The following is an 18003-nucleotide window of genomic DNA, read 5'->3' on the forward strand; positions in this document are numbered from 1 at the left end:
GGATTAAGCAACTCATAATACACTACACCTAGCTGATCCCACCAAATACACAGCATAAGTTTTTTTCCGTGAATATTCGGTTTTGCTGTTGATGTTGACGCGTGGCCAGGTAATCCCCATGATTTTTTTCTTTTTGGATTGTCATAATGTATCCACTTCTCATCACCAGTTACGATACGATGTAAAAAACCCTTTTTTTTATGTCTAGCTAGCAGCATTTCACTTAAGCATAATCGGCGTTCAATATCTCTCGGCTTTAATTCGTACGGAACCCAATTTCCTTGTTTATGAATCATTCCTAATGATTTTAAACGATGTGAGACTGCTTGCTGAGTGACTTCTAATGTTAGAGCAAGTTCTTTTTGTGTTTGAGATGAATCCTCCTCCAATAATTCCTCCAATTCTGCATCCTCGTAAATTTTTGGCCTTCCACTGCGATCTTTGTCTTCTACGTCGAAATCACCGTTTTTAAACTTTTGAAACCACTCTCGACACGTTCTCTCACTCAAAGCACCCTCACCATATGCTTCTACGAGCAATTGATGCGCCTTAGCAGCAGATTTCTTTAAATTAAAGAAGTAAATTAATATTTCCCGCAAATGACGCTTATTTGGCTCAAATTTTGACATTTTCAAGTTATAAAAATTATATTTTACCAATATCAAATCAATAATATTAATAGGTTATGTTGGTCTTGAATGTCGAAACTATTTTTTAAGCCGGTTATCATCTGCGAAAGCTAACCGAAACTCCGTGCCGCGCCATCCACAATAAAACGGCGGAAACTTATTTGTACTCCTAATAATTTAAAATTAAAAACTTACATAAAGAACTACATTCATCAGAACATTAGTATGGAGCTATGTATATTAATTGTAACAATAATAATTGAAATTGGTGAAGGTATCAAGTAACATGCACTCAGCAATGATATTTAAATTTAGAACCTTTTTGTAATTGGCAGAGAAAATGTATACATCTAAATCGTCTGATTAGCGCCATCTCTTAGCGTTCTTCTCAAATTTTTTACATCTTATGTTCTTTTCATGATATTTAATAATTGAATAAAAATAATTCGAAATTTAAAAAAATATAAAAGGGTCTATAATATTATTATTATGGTTATAAAAGCTGCCAGTATGTCAACAATGCTTGTCGTTGATAGCGTAGTGGTATCGTTAGCGCTGTAGTGGACGGTTGTAACATAAAGAGATTGAGGACAGGTTTGGTCGCAGCAGGTCAGCGTCGGGTCGCCGCCCAGAGGGTAGGAGTTCGCCACAGTTGCCGGCAAGTCCACCAGGTTAGTACTACTGCATATTATATGTACGTAAAAAGTTTTTCCGTCGAGTCTGTCTGTTTGAATGAGATAAATCCAAAAACTACCAAACGGATTTTCTACCATTTTCATAAATGAACTGAATGATTCAAAAGGCATTTTGGATTTTGTTTGTATCAGAAACACTTAAAATTGACTATGGCCAGTTTTAGTCTTCCAAGTTAAATGAATGATTCTAAATATACGATATCAGATGGAGAGACACTTTCTTACGATTAGTTTTTTATTTTTATTTTTTTCTTTTTATTCTTATTTCGATAAGACAATACCAGCTCTACTGTGATATTGTATATTGTGCAATATTAATATTATATTTAGATATAATTTATTTATTTATATTTTATTATACACACTAATAATACATACAGAAATATGACAGTGGAAAACAAATGTACAAAGCCGAGCTTAACTCTACAAGAGTTCTCGTCCAGAAAATCCAAAGTGGAAAAGAACATCGATGTCAGCTGATAGTGTGATGTACAATACTGTGACAATTTACAAACAAAAAGACTTAGGCAAACTTACATCTATACATAACCAAATATATTATGTTTAATTGTATACATACAAACATATATACATACAGGTACACATATCATATAAATAAAACATGTTCATTAGGACAGTCGATGCGTTTAAATGTACTCTTAAAAATATTTAAGGATTGACTCTCACAGAAAGGCATAGGAAGGGATTTCCACAATCTAGCAGCGTGGACGGTAAAGGACTCACTATAGCGTGTAAATAAGTTTTTTTTTTACTAATATTAACAATTATTGCAGCTGGTCACACGCCGCATCGGGTCTCGTCCCTCGGAGGCACGCCCGCCACTCCTGGGTCTCCATTAGGTATGTACATCAATGGTTAAAACTATCTTCATTGCATAATAACTTCAAAAATAATGTTCATCGTATCTCCGATCAAACTGTTTATAATTACTCCTCTCCATCCTCTCTCTCATCAAGAGCTTCTAAAAGCGATAGGTTGGCTGGTTGGAAAAGCCAAAGGTTGCCTGGAAGAGATCGCTTTTAGTGATAAGGTCGCCCATTGTTTTCTCAGTGTGAACATTTCTTGTAACTGTTTGTATCTATGATAAATTCACTACAGTAATCTTTTGGAGGAAATAAAAAGAGTATCTCTCTATCGTGAGTTTATACGTTATTGTATTTAAAAACGTGAGTAAAGTATTAATATAAATAATTATAGAGGGATCACTGTCTTTAGAAATAACAATATATTTTATTGTTATTATTATATTAACCTAGTATCTACTAAACTTATGTATAAGATAGATTTTAAATGTTCTGAAATAGTGATATATATATATATATATATATATATATACAAATTGTATGCTTTGGAACTTTTAATATAAATATCAGGATGATATGTTCTTAATAAGATCAATACAATGAAAAACAATAATTTAAAGATTTTTTTGTCTGTCTGTATGTTTGTATCGACATCAGCAAAGAATACAGTATTTATATATAACTCATAATTTGGTGTATGATTTATTATGATACGCCATCCAGAGCTTCCAAAATCCACGCGTAAGAAGTCGGGCGGGAAAAAGCTAGTATTTTTATAAAACTAAGACGTGCCTTATCACTCCCTTGACATTATTATCCCCTTAACTTAAGGAGTAAATTCCAGTATCTTTTTGAAACTCACGAACGTAACCTTCGTTCCAATAATACTCTCCAATTATCTTTCCCCTCTCACCGTACTGGTTACGCTTCAAACTCTTTTCTCCTACATTCTTCACGACTCTGGAACGCGCTTCCTGATGCCATTAAGAGACAACCAACTAAACCGTCTATCAAAAAAGCGTTCACGCTCACTTTTTATTTTTATCCGAGCAGTAAGCGCTTTATATTGTTCTCAATTTCGTGTATAATATAGTATATATATCATATATGTGTAAGTGTATTTGTTATTCATATATATTTATTCGTTTATATATGTAATTTTAGTATGTATGTATGTATATCAATAATTAGTAGTACCGCATTCGAGTATTCTGACACTTCCCTATGGTTGACTGGGAGAGAATGCTTTTAGCATTAAGTCCGCCATGTACACATATTTGTATTATTGAATAAATAAATAAATAAATTAAAAATAATCTTCCTTTAAATGTTCCCAGCATCACCGTCCGTTCGTGAACACCACCATCAAAGGGCTAATTCCACGGGACCCACAATCAGCCTTAATATAAGTGAGTTTGAAGCTTCAATAAGAAAAGATAAATAGATACATAGATAATTTATTTGCATTACTTACAGCATACAAATTATAACATATATACTCGTAGATATACATAAAAAGCGAGATAACATAAATGGTAAAAAAAATAATACATAAAGCAAACGCAAAAGATTGGTTAATACATTTCTACCATCGTACAGCTCTCCGCCGACAGAGAGTTCACCCTCCAATATCTTAGAGCCTAGACGGTCGTGTACTGCGCAGTTTTAGAGATGTTCCCTCCCAAGAATGCTCAGGTTATACAGTGAGCTCCGTGTTGAGGTTTTTCCAAGAATATTACAGCATGGGGTTCTTCAAGAAAAGTATTGAGATTTCTTCAGATTCGGCAAGGCGCATGTAATTGTCCCTATTATTGCAGGTGTTCATAGGCTACGGTAATTGCTTACCATCAGGTGGGCCGTATGCTTGTTTGCATATTAATTTACAAATATATTTCGCTTCGCAAAAAATAGCGGCGTTTTCTTTGATGTCAAAACACACTTATTGGTGACGAGATGTTCTGTGTATATATTACATTGAAATTATTTGAATTTCGAACGCGGAATCGTATGTTCTCCATTTTGTTTCGTAGCAAGCTGTCTTTTTCTCCGCAAAGGAACGGTAGCTTGAATCTCCAAATAAAATGGGGCTGACACAAGGATAAGTGTAATTAAAGTAATACATTACGGAGTTAACATATCTATTACAAAAGGAATTATCAAAATCGGTTTTTCAATTGGCAACGTAATAAAGTCTCAGAGTCATGAATGGAACCTCTTCCTATTTTGATATCGCATAAAATAGTAAATTTAATTCAAGTAAATTTAGTAGTTAAAGTACGTCAATTAAATTCTGTATGTTGTGCTCGCTTTTTATAAGTACTTGTATCAGATTTAGTTTTGTATAGTTTTTTTTTTTTATTCATTATATATGTACTGCTAGTGTGCCTTAATACATAAATAAATAAAATATCTTTTCAGAACCCTAAATTAATACTATATTATACTGTACCATTTTCAATGAAACTCGTAATTCTGTACGTTACAGGCGGCGAGCCGGGTGAAGCGGTGATTATAATAAACGAATCACCAATAATGGGCTCCTCGGTCGCCGTGAGACCTCACAGTCCGTCACAATCACATAGAGGTATGTTTACATCATCATCATCATCATCATGCTCATCATCATTCCTTTTTAAAAGGCCGGCAGCACACCTGCAATGTCGTTGGTGTTGTGGGTGACCATGGGCGGCGGTAGTCACTTACCATCAGGTGAGCCACACACTTATGATTTATGAGAAAGTAGACCCGTAGTCTATGTTAAGTCTTCAAAAGGGTGAAAGAGAAAAGAACATTAATAAAATCAATAGAGAATAAAAGAGGCAAAATACTGGGCCACCTTATACGACATGACGATTTTTTAAGAGCATAGAAAGAAAAATAGAGGGCAAAAGAGGAAAGGGAACAAGGACGTGGGATAGATAAAGGAAACATCAGGTGTCATGTCGTATAGGGAGGTCAAATGAAAAGAATAAAGTCTATGTTGTTAGAAACTAGACTGACAAGTAAAGACTCCCATAAACTATAGAAAGGCCCATATAATTTGTCTACGTTAACATGGCATGCCTCTCCAACTTTCTTTCAATGTGTGTGACCAAATACAGACGTGGTGCTCTATTCGTGTTTGTGAGGAAATATCTTCGGTAGCAGTCCGACCAGAGGAGTATAATATTCTTTAGTCAAAACCTTTTGATTTTTTTTTATTTAATTAGCTTGCATAGATACATTAAAAAAAACTGGATTTTTTAGTACCACTTAAACCTCTTGGGCTTGTGTGTGATACTTTACATTCGGTTCTCAAATGTCAATATTTACATTAATATTCTGCTGTTTTAGCAAGGTTGGACAGTAGATAAGCTTTCAGTTTAAACTTTATGTTTTTAACAGTGATATTGTTTCGCAAGTCGGTAGGTAGAGGATTTATTAATCGCGGTATGTACACGGTACGTAATATTTTTACGCACACATTTTTAATTGTTTTGGTTTTGGAAGGGCGTGCCATGTTATCGTGGACATTCTATACATAAATACATACGTAAGTACATAATGGTTTTTTATTAATTTCAGTGAGAGAAAGATCGTCATTACCCGGCCCGCCGAGTTCTCAATCTACAGCGCAGCCGGCGCTATTCCCCAACTTGGGGACTATGACGGGTAAATATATCTCTGTTTGTATTTTAGATTATAATAGAGCTTCGAGCTTAAAAAAATGACAACTTTTTTTCAGCTAATCGTCAAATTAGGTAACTCTTTTTTATATACGTATACAATGTATTTTGACGTGTTAATTATAAATAAGTGTTTACGCATTAATAAGATGCAGAAATTGTAAGACAAATTAATTATATTATAAAGAAATCACTCATAACTATTTATCATATTGATATATACATCTGATCTTCCTGCTAACATTAGAAATTGCCAGCTACATCTTTACGCGGATGATACCCAACTTTACTACTCTTTCGAACCTGAAAATTTAAGACAGGCGGAAATAAATATAAATAATGATTTGAATTCGCTTCTCAAATGGTGTCACTGTAATGCTCTTGTACTTAACCCTACGAAGTCCAAGTTTTTGGTATTGGGTAATAAAATGCAGTGCAAGAAAACTAAACGCCAATGTCCTCAGATTCTTGTCAATAACCAGCCAATAGAAAGAGTTGAAACTGCAAAAAATCTTGGACTTTTATTTGATGAGGAATTACGCTTCATAGAACATGTAAATACAAAGATAAGATTAGCATTTTATAAACTTAAAACACTTTATCATGTGAGGAAATATTTGAGCATACCAGTTCGTGTAACTCTAGTGGAGTCTCTAGTATTGTCCCTTTTCAACTATTGCGACACAGTATATGGCCCTAGATTGCTAGAGCGAACTCGAGGATCTATTCAGCGAGTACAAAATGCCTGCATACGTTTTTGCTATAACATCACTAAACGAGAACATATTACACCATATTACAACAAAAATGATATATTGAATATGGCTTCACGAAGAGAGCTTCATTTCTCTTGTTTTGTTCAGAAGATTGTTCATAGTGGACGGCCAGAATATTTGTACGAGAAACTGGACTGGGTTAGAAATAGACATCATAGAGGACTTCGAGAGTGCAGATTAAATATATTAAAAATTCCACCACACAGATCTGCAAATTATAGAGGAGGTTTTAAATTTACAGCCGCAAAAATTTGGAACGACCTGCCTCCACCCTTACACCAACCATTAACGCCATTACATTTTAAAAACCTAATGAAGAAAAGGATTTTACTTATGCGGAAGCAACCCTCGGATCGTGGAGCTGGCTCTCGTCATCGAATGTAGTGCATCGAAAATTGTAAATCACTTTTAAGGACTTTTTTTTTTTTTCTTGTCACTAATTTGGTACTTTGGATTGTTCTGTTATATTTTATTTATTTTTTTCTTTTATTCATTGTTTTTATACTTGTTTATTTTAGATTTTGTATTGTTTTCTTTTATTTTTTATGTAATATCTACATCAATATATATATTTGATAATGAAACGGTGCCCCGTGTAGGTGCAAACTGAAAATCAGCGCTGAACGAACATCAGTCCAGCAAAAGCTGAGTTTGTACCTATTGCCAGGCGCATACGTTTAATGGACAATATATTGATTAATTAATATATGTACATTACAATTTGTGAAGAATGGCAATAAATTTTATTATTATTTATTATTATCACGCAAAATTGTATATAAAAGTTTTTTTTATGCAACTTAGAATGGCAAACAAGCTGACGGCTTACCTGACGCAATGTGGTAACCGTCGCCTATAGACATGAGCAGTAACATAGCCATAACAGAGTATACTGTTTCGCCCATAATACCCCCCATGCGTTGCCATTCCTGAGGACTCAGATGTTATTATCCTCTGTACCCTGTAAATCACGCTATATTCCACCCTTTAAACCGAAACACAGCCATGCAAATACAACTGCTTCACGGTAGGAACATGAATGGGACAGAGGTGTCCAAGCAAACGTCAGTCTTCCTGCTTAACCCGTTTTTTTTAAGCATTTATATAGAGACACTCTATGTGTCACTATCACTATTTTAGTATTACTAGTACATTACTGCAGCGGCCAGCAACTGAGGCATTGATGGACGAACGTGCAAATGTGGGCCGAGGCGTAGGCAAGGCACACATACGTGAGTCTATCAATGCCTAGTTGTGGTCAAGGCTTGTACGAGGTCTGTCCGGAAAGTTCGTATAAAAGTGTTCTGGAATGCGAGAAAGAGGAGTGGGGAGGCCAGGTAAGCGCAGGACCCCTTCCTTATGTCCCTAACAATGCTTCAGTTCTGGTCTGACCGCCGTGCGGTGCGAACTGGCTTGTCACGCCATCTGTGAAGTTACCTCTTAACGAAACCCCGTCGGCATGGAGCCCGCTTCCGTTGAAGAGCAGCGCGTCGTAATCAAGTTTCTCTCGAAACTCGGCAAGAATGGCCGTGAAATTTTTGCCGATCTAATTCGATAAGACATCCGGGGAACCACGAACAAAAAAATCAAGAAAATCCCGCTCAAATGTCAAGACAATGTTGATTGTTTTTTTCGATGTTCGGGGGATTGTCCATCAAGAATTCGTCCCTCCAGGCCAGACAGTTGATGGAAAATTCTACGTCGATGTGCTCAGACGCCTCAAAGCTCGTGTGGCACGAGTTCGTCCAGAATTGGCGCGAGAGGGGCGTTGGATTCTTCACCACGACAATGCCCCTGCCCACACCTCTCTTGTTGTCCGTGAGTTTTTGAGTAAAAATTCCATTACGGTGACCGAACACCCCCCTATTCGCCGGATTTGGCCCCGTGTGACTTCTTCTTGTTCCCAAAAACCAAATTGGTACTTCGGGGGCGGCATTTGGGGGACATAAATGAGATAAAAAAAGCTACGACGGGGCAGCTGAGAAACCTACAACCAGAGGACTTTCAAGGAGCCTTCTCACAGTGGAAACGGCGTTGGCACAAGTGCATTATGTCACAGGGGGAGTACTTTGAAGGGGATAAAATTGATTTACCTGAATAATTGTAAAATAAAATTTTTAAAAAACTTTTATACGTACTTTCCGGACAAACCTCGTATAGTACTTTTCTTACATAATGCGCGGAAATCAAAAACACAAGTTTACTTTTTAAGCTCAATGACGGATAACGAACAATAATAATTGAATTTTTCACGCGCCATAATGTTCTTTTTTTTTTCAATAAACAGCTTTCTATTTGCAAGCCAGTTCGAAATTTAAATAAAACCTTGTATTAGTTACCTCCTTGGTAGCCATGTTTCGAAGTAAAAGGTCATACCATTTTTTAATTTCAGGACAAATATGAGTTTACATAGTAATTTATCTGGCTACAAAACACGACAGATATGGATTTTCATACAACTTTTGCCGGCCGCTGGCCGCATGTATCTGGCCAGTACGGCAATTTTGATTTATCTCGAAGAAGATTGTCAAAATAATGCTCACATTTCCAAGCATGTTTGAGAAAAACATTTGCTTTCCAGGCGTATCCCCTGGTAGTACGTGCGGGGCGGGTGTAGGTGGCGCGGGCGGCGCGGCGGCGCCGTGGCGCGTGCGGCTGGCCACCATCAAGAACTCCTTCCTCGGCTCGCCGCGCTTCCATCGACGGAAACTGCAAGGTTTGGCTACTATTCCACCACACCTTCGAGTATTTTTCTATGCAATTTGAAATGGCAAACTGGCTGGGTCAATGGCCAGTTTGATGGAAAGCCATAACCGTCACAGTACACTGTGATTTTCATGGTATACCCTCAAGAGTTAAGGTGTTATCCATACCCTATAATTTCACTATGTCCCGTCTTTCAATCCGAAACATGAGTAGCAGTTCGTTCAAAATAATTCAATTCAATTCAATTTATTGCATTCTACAATATTATTATGAAATAAGCACGAACTTAGATAGATATAGATTAATTCCTAACGGAAAAACTAACTCGAACATAATAAAATGATTCTACGCATAAAACAATATGACATGCAATCCTATAAACATAGTAAATCCAGCTTGATCCCTTCGACTCAGTGCAACGACGAGCTATGAGAATTGTCGATGATCCCAGACTTACGAGCGGTATCGAATCCTTAAGTCTTAGGAGAGATTTTGCCTCGCTCTGTGTGTTCTACCGCCTGTGCAACGGATTGTGTTCAGAGGAACTATCCAATATGATGTTCCCACAGCCACTTTCTATCATCGTACGGCTCGCCATCGACAGGGAGTTCACCCTCATACCCTACATCCTAGATGGTTACGTACAACGTGGTTTCAAAGATGTTTTCTCTCTCGAACACTCAGGTAATGGAATGAGCTCCCTGCCGATGTTTTTCCAAGAGACTACAGCTTGCGGTTCTTTAAAAGGGGGATAAAGATGTTTTTTCAGGGTCGGCAACGCGCGCGTAATACTCTTGGTATTGCAGGCGTTCATTGGCTACGGTAACCGCTTACCATCAGCTGGGCCGTATGCTTGTTTGTCACCTCAGTGGTATAAAAAAAATACTAAAGTAAAACATTAGTGATAGAACCATAAATATTTGCATTATGTTTCCTTCTGTTGCTTTATTGGTTTTTTTGTTTTGTTGTTTATTATTATTTATTTCATTTCAAATGTATTTTACCTTTCGAGTACTTAAATGATAAAATTGTATAAGAACCGGACTGTAAACGGCAATAAATATGGACTAACTTTACACAGCAGTCTATTGTGGAATGCATTTTTTAGATTAAACAAAGTTATTATTATTATAGTATATATTGCATATAATCTATCATTAAAATGTTTTCACCTATTTTGTACTTTAATTAGGAATTTATTTAATCAAATCATTTTTGCCATAAAAATTCATATATTTAGTGAAAACTCATTAAAAATATTATATACCTATACTTTTTAAATAATCCGATATAAGCATTGAAAATTATTCAATTAATTTTGAAAATTGAGAGATAATTGCAACATTGCCACACTTCGATAAGCTAAAGTGTTAACACTCAACAACTTTTTGTAATGAAAAAAAAAATTTTTGTACGTAATTTCTTAGAGAGGAAAACCTCACCCCAGCCTTAAAATAAATATATGCTTCTAAAATGTTTTAGGACTAAAGTGTTTTACCCACAGCATACTTCTATAATTTATCGTATTAAAACTTCAATACTTTACTCACAGCATCTTCAGAAGAGGTCCACCTGACTCCGGAATCATCGCCAGAGCTAACCAAACGATCCTGGTTTGGCTCGCTGCTACTATCAGCTGACAAGGAGGAAACATTCACGGCTTTGGTGAAGGGAAAACCATTGGCCACAGTCAAAGCGGACTTAATACATGCATTTCTTAGTGTAAGTATCATTATTTTTTATTTTTTAATGTCCATAGAAATTGCTCTTAATTCAGTGTTTTTTTGATATTCCTAAAATTTCAATTAATGTTCCATAAAAAAAACTGTCATCAATAAATTATTTTGATTTAAAAACTGCTAAACTGATTTTGATAAAATTTCTACGGCACCAATCTGTAAATATATCCTTTTAGATAAAAAAATAATTTTGTAAATCGATTTATTAATAACAAAGTTATAAGGTAACAAACAAATAAAAATAACATGCAACCAAATTCAGAACCTCCTTTTTTGAAGTTGGTTAAAAAGAAGATTGCATTATTATATTTAATTTAGTTAACAATAGTAAGTTTTTATAACTAAGGAAATAGACAAAAGAATATATATTTTGACATGTAATATTAATGTAATTTTGATATTATTTACTGTTTTAATTCATATAATTTTGCCTTGTGACAAGTGCAATGATGTTGTTCCATTAGCTCGTGATGTTTCTGTTCAGTATGTTGCTCTGTACATTAAGATTTTTAGAAGTACCCACTTACATCTTTATTTTTATAAATACGCCTGAAGCTGAAATTTCAATATCGGTCGTGTATATAAATCATTAATAATAAAAGCATTTTATCAAAGATAATGGAAAAAAGTACAAATGTATTGAATTGAAATAATATTATATAGTCATAGAAAGAAGAAGTTACAAAAGTACAAAGAGTTAACGGCTAATATAATAATAATATTATATTAACCGTTAACTGTCCACTACTGGACATAATCTCTCCCATTAGAGAGGTTTTGCCAATAGATGTCATGCTTAATAGGCGGGTTGGCATATTTTAATAGGAACGCTGCTGACCATCTTTCACCAATAAAATTCCGTTAGTCGTCTCTTACGATACCTACAAGACGGGAAGGTAGTGGGAATACAAATAGAGAATAAATGAAGCGTTGTCTGTAGTCCATGTTCTGTATTTCATTTGAATTTTCTAATTGTCATTGTTCATTGTCAACCTATATCTGGAGTATAGCTCTGTATGGATGTGAGACGTGGACATTAACTCAGAAGGAAATGGATAAACTTAGAGCCTTTGAAATGTGGTGCTGGAGAAGGATGGAGAAAATTAGCTGGAGGGATCGAATTAGCAATGAGGAGGTCCTGCTTAGGGTTAAGGAAAAACGACAAATTATTAAAACTATTGAGGACAGAAGGGGAAAAATGTTAGGACACTTGATACGACACGACGAACTTATGACCATTATAATAGAAGGTAAGATAGAAGGAAGAAGGGGGAGAGGGAGACCGAGACATAGTTACATCAGGCAGATCAAAAAAGGAGTTGGTGTCGTGTCGTATCAAGAGGTGAAGAGACTCGCTGAAAATCGTAGTGAGTGGCAAGAGCTCCACCGACAAGAGCGCAGCTCTTAAATGGATAGATAGATAGATAGAATTGTCATTGTATATTTTTATATTTTTGGTACAATAAAGAGTTAAATAAATAAATGTAAGGCCAGATACACATTATAATGCCGTTCTCGTTTCACTTTCAGTCTAGTAAAATATTATTAAATAAGAAATAATGTGATTTTTCATTCATATTGAGAGTGGACCGAAGCCGCCATAGTAGAAATTCAGTCTAAACGTGTTATGTTATTTGCGTGCGCAGATAGCGGAGCTGTCGCACAGCGTGCTGAGCCCGATGTCGTTCCGCGTCGAGTACAAGCGCGGTTCCAACGCGCCCGCCATGTTTCAACGACACGTCCGGTTCCAGGTACCAAACAACAACAACAACAAATACCAATACCAACAACAAATACCGATACCAACAACAAATACCAATACCAACAACAAATACTAATACCAACAACAAATACCAATACCAACAACAAATACCAATACCAACAACAAATACCAATATCAACAACAAGTACCAATACTAACAACAAATACCAATACCAACAACAAAAACCGATACAAACAACAAATACCGATACCAACAACAAATACCAATATCAACAACAAATACCAATACCAACAACAAATACCAATACCAACAACAAATACCAATATCAACAACAAGTACCAATACTAACAACAAATACCAATACCAACAACAAATTAAGTTAACAAATACTAGCCGAGATTACTAGACCTGGATATAAACTTTATAAGCCCCAGCCTTGATGGGGATCTTCATCTCTAAAAGATCTAAAAATCCTATTGCTAGATATCTTGTCGAGCTCCTCATGGATCCTTCTAGTAACTATCATAGTTAATTATCTGTGAATTCGTCACAGTGGTGTAACTAATCCGATTTGATCCATACCTGTTTTCAGTAGAAATTACGCAGACGAGGTAACCATTCCATTTTCATCTTAAAAATATACCTAACTTGCTAATATTTCGAATTCGTAACGTAACTTTCAAGAAAAGAGCATATTCCTTTTTAAAAGGCCGGCAGCACACCTGCAATGTCTCTGGTGTTGCGGGTGATCATGGGCGGCTGTAGTCACTTACCATCAGGTGAGCCGCGAGCCCGTTTGTACCTTTTGTTGTAAAAGAAAAAAAAAAATGTTAAAATGTGTACAATACTTGCACATAATCATTAAATTACTGAACGCAACTGTCATGTGACAGTTGCTAAGTGTCAACACCGGTCAGATTCTATATTTTTAATCACTACTCTATGTTTGGTTGTTTTTGTCGTGCAGTCGAGCGGCTATATGCCGACAAATTCTGTAAAACCGTATATTTCTATAAATACAATAAAAGGTTACACCAGGAACACAAGATTTCATTGTCTAATCCTTTTATGTGGCTATGCTACAAAATGGTACATGACAGCGAAGGAATTTTGGCCGTCAATTGAATCTTGGCCGTACGCATTTATATTTTACCCACTGTTTTTCTTGTCGTCTGTCAATGCAGTGCATGGGTTGACACCTTGCTTTTCCGGCTAATTCTTAACCTATATTCCGCCATCTTGAAGGGCCATGTCTATATTTATCTACTCATGATCTGCCCATCTCCATTTTTACCTAAGGACAATGATCATAACCCACTCACTGTTCAGTGAAGAAAAAATCAGTACGTATAATAAAATCGTAGCTGGTTGTTGTCTGTACATGAAAGATATATAAGAAAATCCTCACATCAATCCCACATCCTCACACAATCACACACAAACATTCACACACACACTCACACACACACTCACACATACAGTCACACACACTCGCGTACTCGCACGCGCACGCGCACACGCCCACACAAACCATGCACCTACGTGTACCTAAACTCACATGAAACATTGTATAATTAGATTAACCCTGTTCGCCGCACCATGACTGTAAAATTACTTGCTTTGACTTCCACGAGACAGGCTTTGCCTAGTGTGGGGTCATAGCTATATTGTGCCATAGGCTAGTTTTGTTAAAGGAAATAAAGATATTCTAAAATAAAGATAAATAAAGAAAATGTATATAAAATATGTATATAAAAAAATGTCTGTTTGTCTGTACGTATATATATGATAATAGCTTAACCGATTTGAATACGATTTTCACTAATACGCTGCGGTTTGCTCCACTTAACATTTAGTTTTTGCTTTATTTCAATAGGTTTATAAATAAAAAAGTTATATCAATCCAAAGAATCACATATAAAATGCTGTAAAAAGCATATAGACTAATTTATATACTGATTTACGCGAGTGAAGCAGCGGGATACTATTAGTTCATCATACAACTTTATCAGAATAAAATGTAGTTCTTTTATTTTGTTTTCCAGGTCGACATTTCGACAATTACAAAGGCGCCGGGCGAGAACGGGAAAGAATATTTATATGCCATCACATTCACGTTATTGTCAGGTGAGTATAAAGATATTACAGTTCATTCTCTTCCGTTTTAAAATGGTCCTTATTTCTATTATATTAAAATTCAAAATTTGTCGATGCTTGCACTTGTGAGATACTAAATGTTGGCAATAGCCAATCTTTCAGAGTTGTCACAGATGTTTAAATATTTTATTTTTAAATTTTCAAGTAAAGGCGGTGTTATTGGACTGATAGAGTTTAAGCCTAGTTAATGTACACGATACATGTTTAAAAAGTTGTCCAAACTTTTTCGATTTTAATATGTCTTTTCTTATAAGTTTGCATCGATTTCTGTCACAACGTAAATTTACTATTCATTTAATCTGTTAGAGTGGTATGTCAATAATGATATTTTTTTATACCACTGAGGTGGCAAACAGGCATACGGCCCATCTGATGGTAAGCGGTTACCGTAACCTATGAACGCCTGTAATACCGGAGGTATTACGCGCGCGTTGCCGACCCTGAAGAAATCTCTTTACCCCCCTTTTGAAGAACCCTATGCTGTAGTCCCTTGGGAAAACCTCGGCAGAATATTATTCATGACATGACGTTTCCGTGTAAACCCGTCTTAAAATAGGCCACCCCTTCCTTTCCCGTGGTTGTCATAATAGGCGACTAAGGGAGGGCGAAGAATGGGCAACAGCGTCCCTCTTAAAACATTTACAAAATCTAAATGAAGTTGCCAATCCACCTGCTAAGTGCGGTCAATACTGAGAAAACCATAGCGGGATCTTATGTTCAGCAGTGTCACTCTTAACCCTTAATAGCCTGATTCTTTAGGTCAAATTAAAAAATATATAAGTGTACCTTTTACTGTGTTTACTAATGGGGAAAAATAGTAAAAAAATCAAAACGATATTTTAATATATATTTATTTAAAAAAAAAAAATATTTGGTAACATGTAAACAGCCAAATATTAAAATAAAATCGATTGTAGGCACCCAATGCGATTTATAATCCCGGTATCAAATTTGAAACTTCAGGTATTTAAGGGTTAAAACATTAGCAAAAAGTAAATTTGTTTTGTCAAGGTAAAATTCTTCCAGCGTTAAATTGTCATAAGAGTGGTCCAGTTTTTTATCAGTCTATGAAGGAGGCGTATGTTCAGCAGTGGACAGGTAACGGCTGGTATCATGATGATGCTAATATCATATTAACCTATAAATATACCATTACTGTGCTCGGATCTCTTCACATAACAGGATGGTTTGGGTATAAGGTTTTATATTGACATTTCCATGTCTTATACACCAGTGTGTATTGCGCTATGTTTGAAAGTTTATAACATTCATTGAGGTCTCGTATACGCGGTGCCGTAAGCGTAAAATTAAAAAATGGAACAGTTTCCAATTTTAAATTTTACCGCGTACTCGTCTAAACGTGGTGGTCGTGTCGGCGCTGCGCAGGCAACATCCGGCGGTTCCGGCGCGTGTGCGAGGTGGTGCAGGCGGCCGTGTGCCGCGCGCCCGGCGCCGGCCGCGCGCCCGCGCTGCACGCGCCGCACGCGCCGCCCGAGCCGCGCGCGCAGCGCCGCGCCCTGCACCCGCACGGTCGGTACCGCGCACGCGGCCACGCGCGCCCACACGCGTCCACACGCGTCCACACGCGTCCACACGCGTTCATACGCACCCATACGCACCCACACGCACCCACACGCACCCACACGCACCTACATTCACCCATACGCACCCACACGCACTCATACGTACCCACACAAACCCATATGCACCCACACCCACCCACACAAACCAACATTCACCCATACGCATCCACACGCATCCACACGCACCCATACGCACCTACACACACCCACACGCACCCATACGCATCCACATGCACCCACACCCAACCACACACAGCCACTCCTAATTACACGCACCCACACTCACCCATACGCATCCACACACACCCATACGCACCCATGCATACCCATATGCACCCTCACGCAACCCACACTCACCTATACGCTACCACACGCACCCACACGCACTTACACGCACCCACATGCATCCATATGCACCTACACATACCCACACGCACCCACACGCACTTACACGCACCCACATGCATCCATATGCACCTACACATACCCACACGCACCCATACGCACATACACACACCCACACGCACCTATACGCACCCACACTCACCCATATGCATCCACACGCACCCATACGCACCCAAACGCACCCATACGCCCACACACACTTGCACGCACCCATATGCACTTATACGCACTCACATTCACCCATACACATCCACACGCACGCACACCCATACGCACCCAATCAAAGCAATATTCCTTAAAGTTAATAAATAGCCATTAAAAAATATATAAAAATAATATTGCAGCGGTGGGCGAAATACCAGACAGTCCGGAGACACCTCATCAACAGTCGGACCACGACAGCGACTCATCGGTGTTCGACACGGTGAAGAGTCCCACCAGCCACACGTCCATCGATCAGCTTGACCAGGTAATCCTCACTAATCAAATCCCTTAGATTATATAGATAGGGTGTCTCCATAGAAATGTTTCGAGAAAAATGGGTTAACTTGTTCAAACAATTTTGCGTTTACAAATAGTTATGAGTGATTCCTTTATAACTTCTATATTTATTTTGTCTTATAAATTCTGCATATATTTTTTATGCGTAAACACTCATTTTATTTATCAAATAATACGTCAAGATACATTGTATGCGTAAGTATATAAAAAACTGACACAAAAAACGAATCAGCTAATTTGTCAATTTGCTGACAAAAAGTTGATCCGTTTTTGAGGCTCTTTATCTACCATATATAAACTAAGTCAATCCTTATACAAATTAACTTGTTTACAAGCACTTTTAAATCGCTATTTATTTTTAAATGCACTGCAAAGTTCGGAAAGTTTTTATCTATTGAGAAGAGCCGCAAGAATCTTAAGTTACTCTTTTAAATCTCTGTTAACATTATGTGTATTTATTTAAATATACTATGTCTAAAATTACATGGTCGTTAAAAGCCTGTCCATGATCGACTAATACCATGCACATTTGTCATTCAAGTATTTTTTTATAGTGTAAAAGGCTTTGTTTAATAACAGTTTTACACTTAAGGCTACAA

At 37.0% G+C, this 18003-nt stretch overlaps 1 protein-coding gene across 10 annotated transcripts in view; it reads left to right on the forward strand.

The window, feature by feature from the left end:
* LOC113514430 (serine/threonine-protein kinase BRSK2) overlaps window positions 1-18003 on the forward strand; it is a 58190-nt gene that overhangs the window by 27284 nt on the left and 12903 nt on the right. For 7 of the 10 annotated variants that reach the window (XM_052893020.1, XM_052893024.1, XM_052893021.1 and 4 more), the window contains exons 13-23: window positions 1224-1300; window positions 2119-2184; window positions 3486-3557; window positions 4634-4732; window positions 5713-5799; window positions 9171-9305; window positions 10848-11017; window positions 12681-12785; window positions 14804-14885; window positions 16302-16445; window positions 17248-17372. In XM_052893020.1, coding sequence (XP_052748980.1) covers window positions 1224-1300; window positions 2119-2184; window positions 3486-3557; window positions 4634-4732; window positions 5713-5799; window positions 9171-9305; window positions 10848-11017; window positions 12681-12785; window positions 14804-14885; window positions 16302-16445; window positions 17248-17372 — 1162 coding nt within the window. The remainder of the gene's footprint in view (window positions 1-1223; window positions 1301-2118; window positions 2185-3485; window positions 3558-4633; window positions 4733-5712; window positions 5800-9170; window positions 9306-10847; window positions 11018-12680; window positions 12786-14803; window positions 14886-16301; window positions 16446-17247; window positions 17373-18003) is intronic. The other 3 variants (XM_052893026.1, XM_052893030.1, XM_052893025.1) reach the window with 2 other exon arrangements.

Source organism: Galleria mellonella, unplaced genomic scaffold (genome assembly GCF_026898425.1).
Source record: "Galleria mellonella isolate WM207_F2 unplaced genomic scaffold, CSIRO_AGI_GalMel_v1 utg172, whole genome shotgun sequence".
Classification (NCBI taxonomy): Eukaryota; Metazoa; Arthropoda; class Insecta; order Lepidoptera; family Pyralidae; genus Galleria; species Galleria mellonella.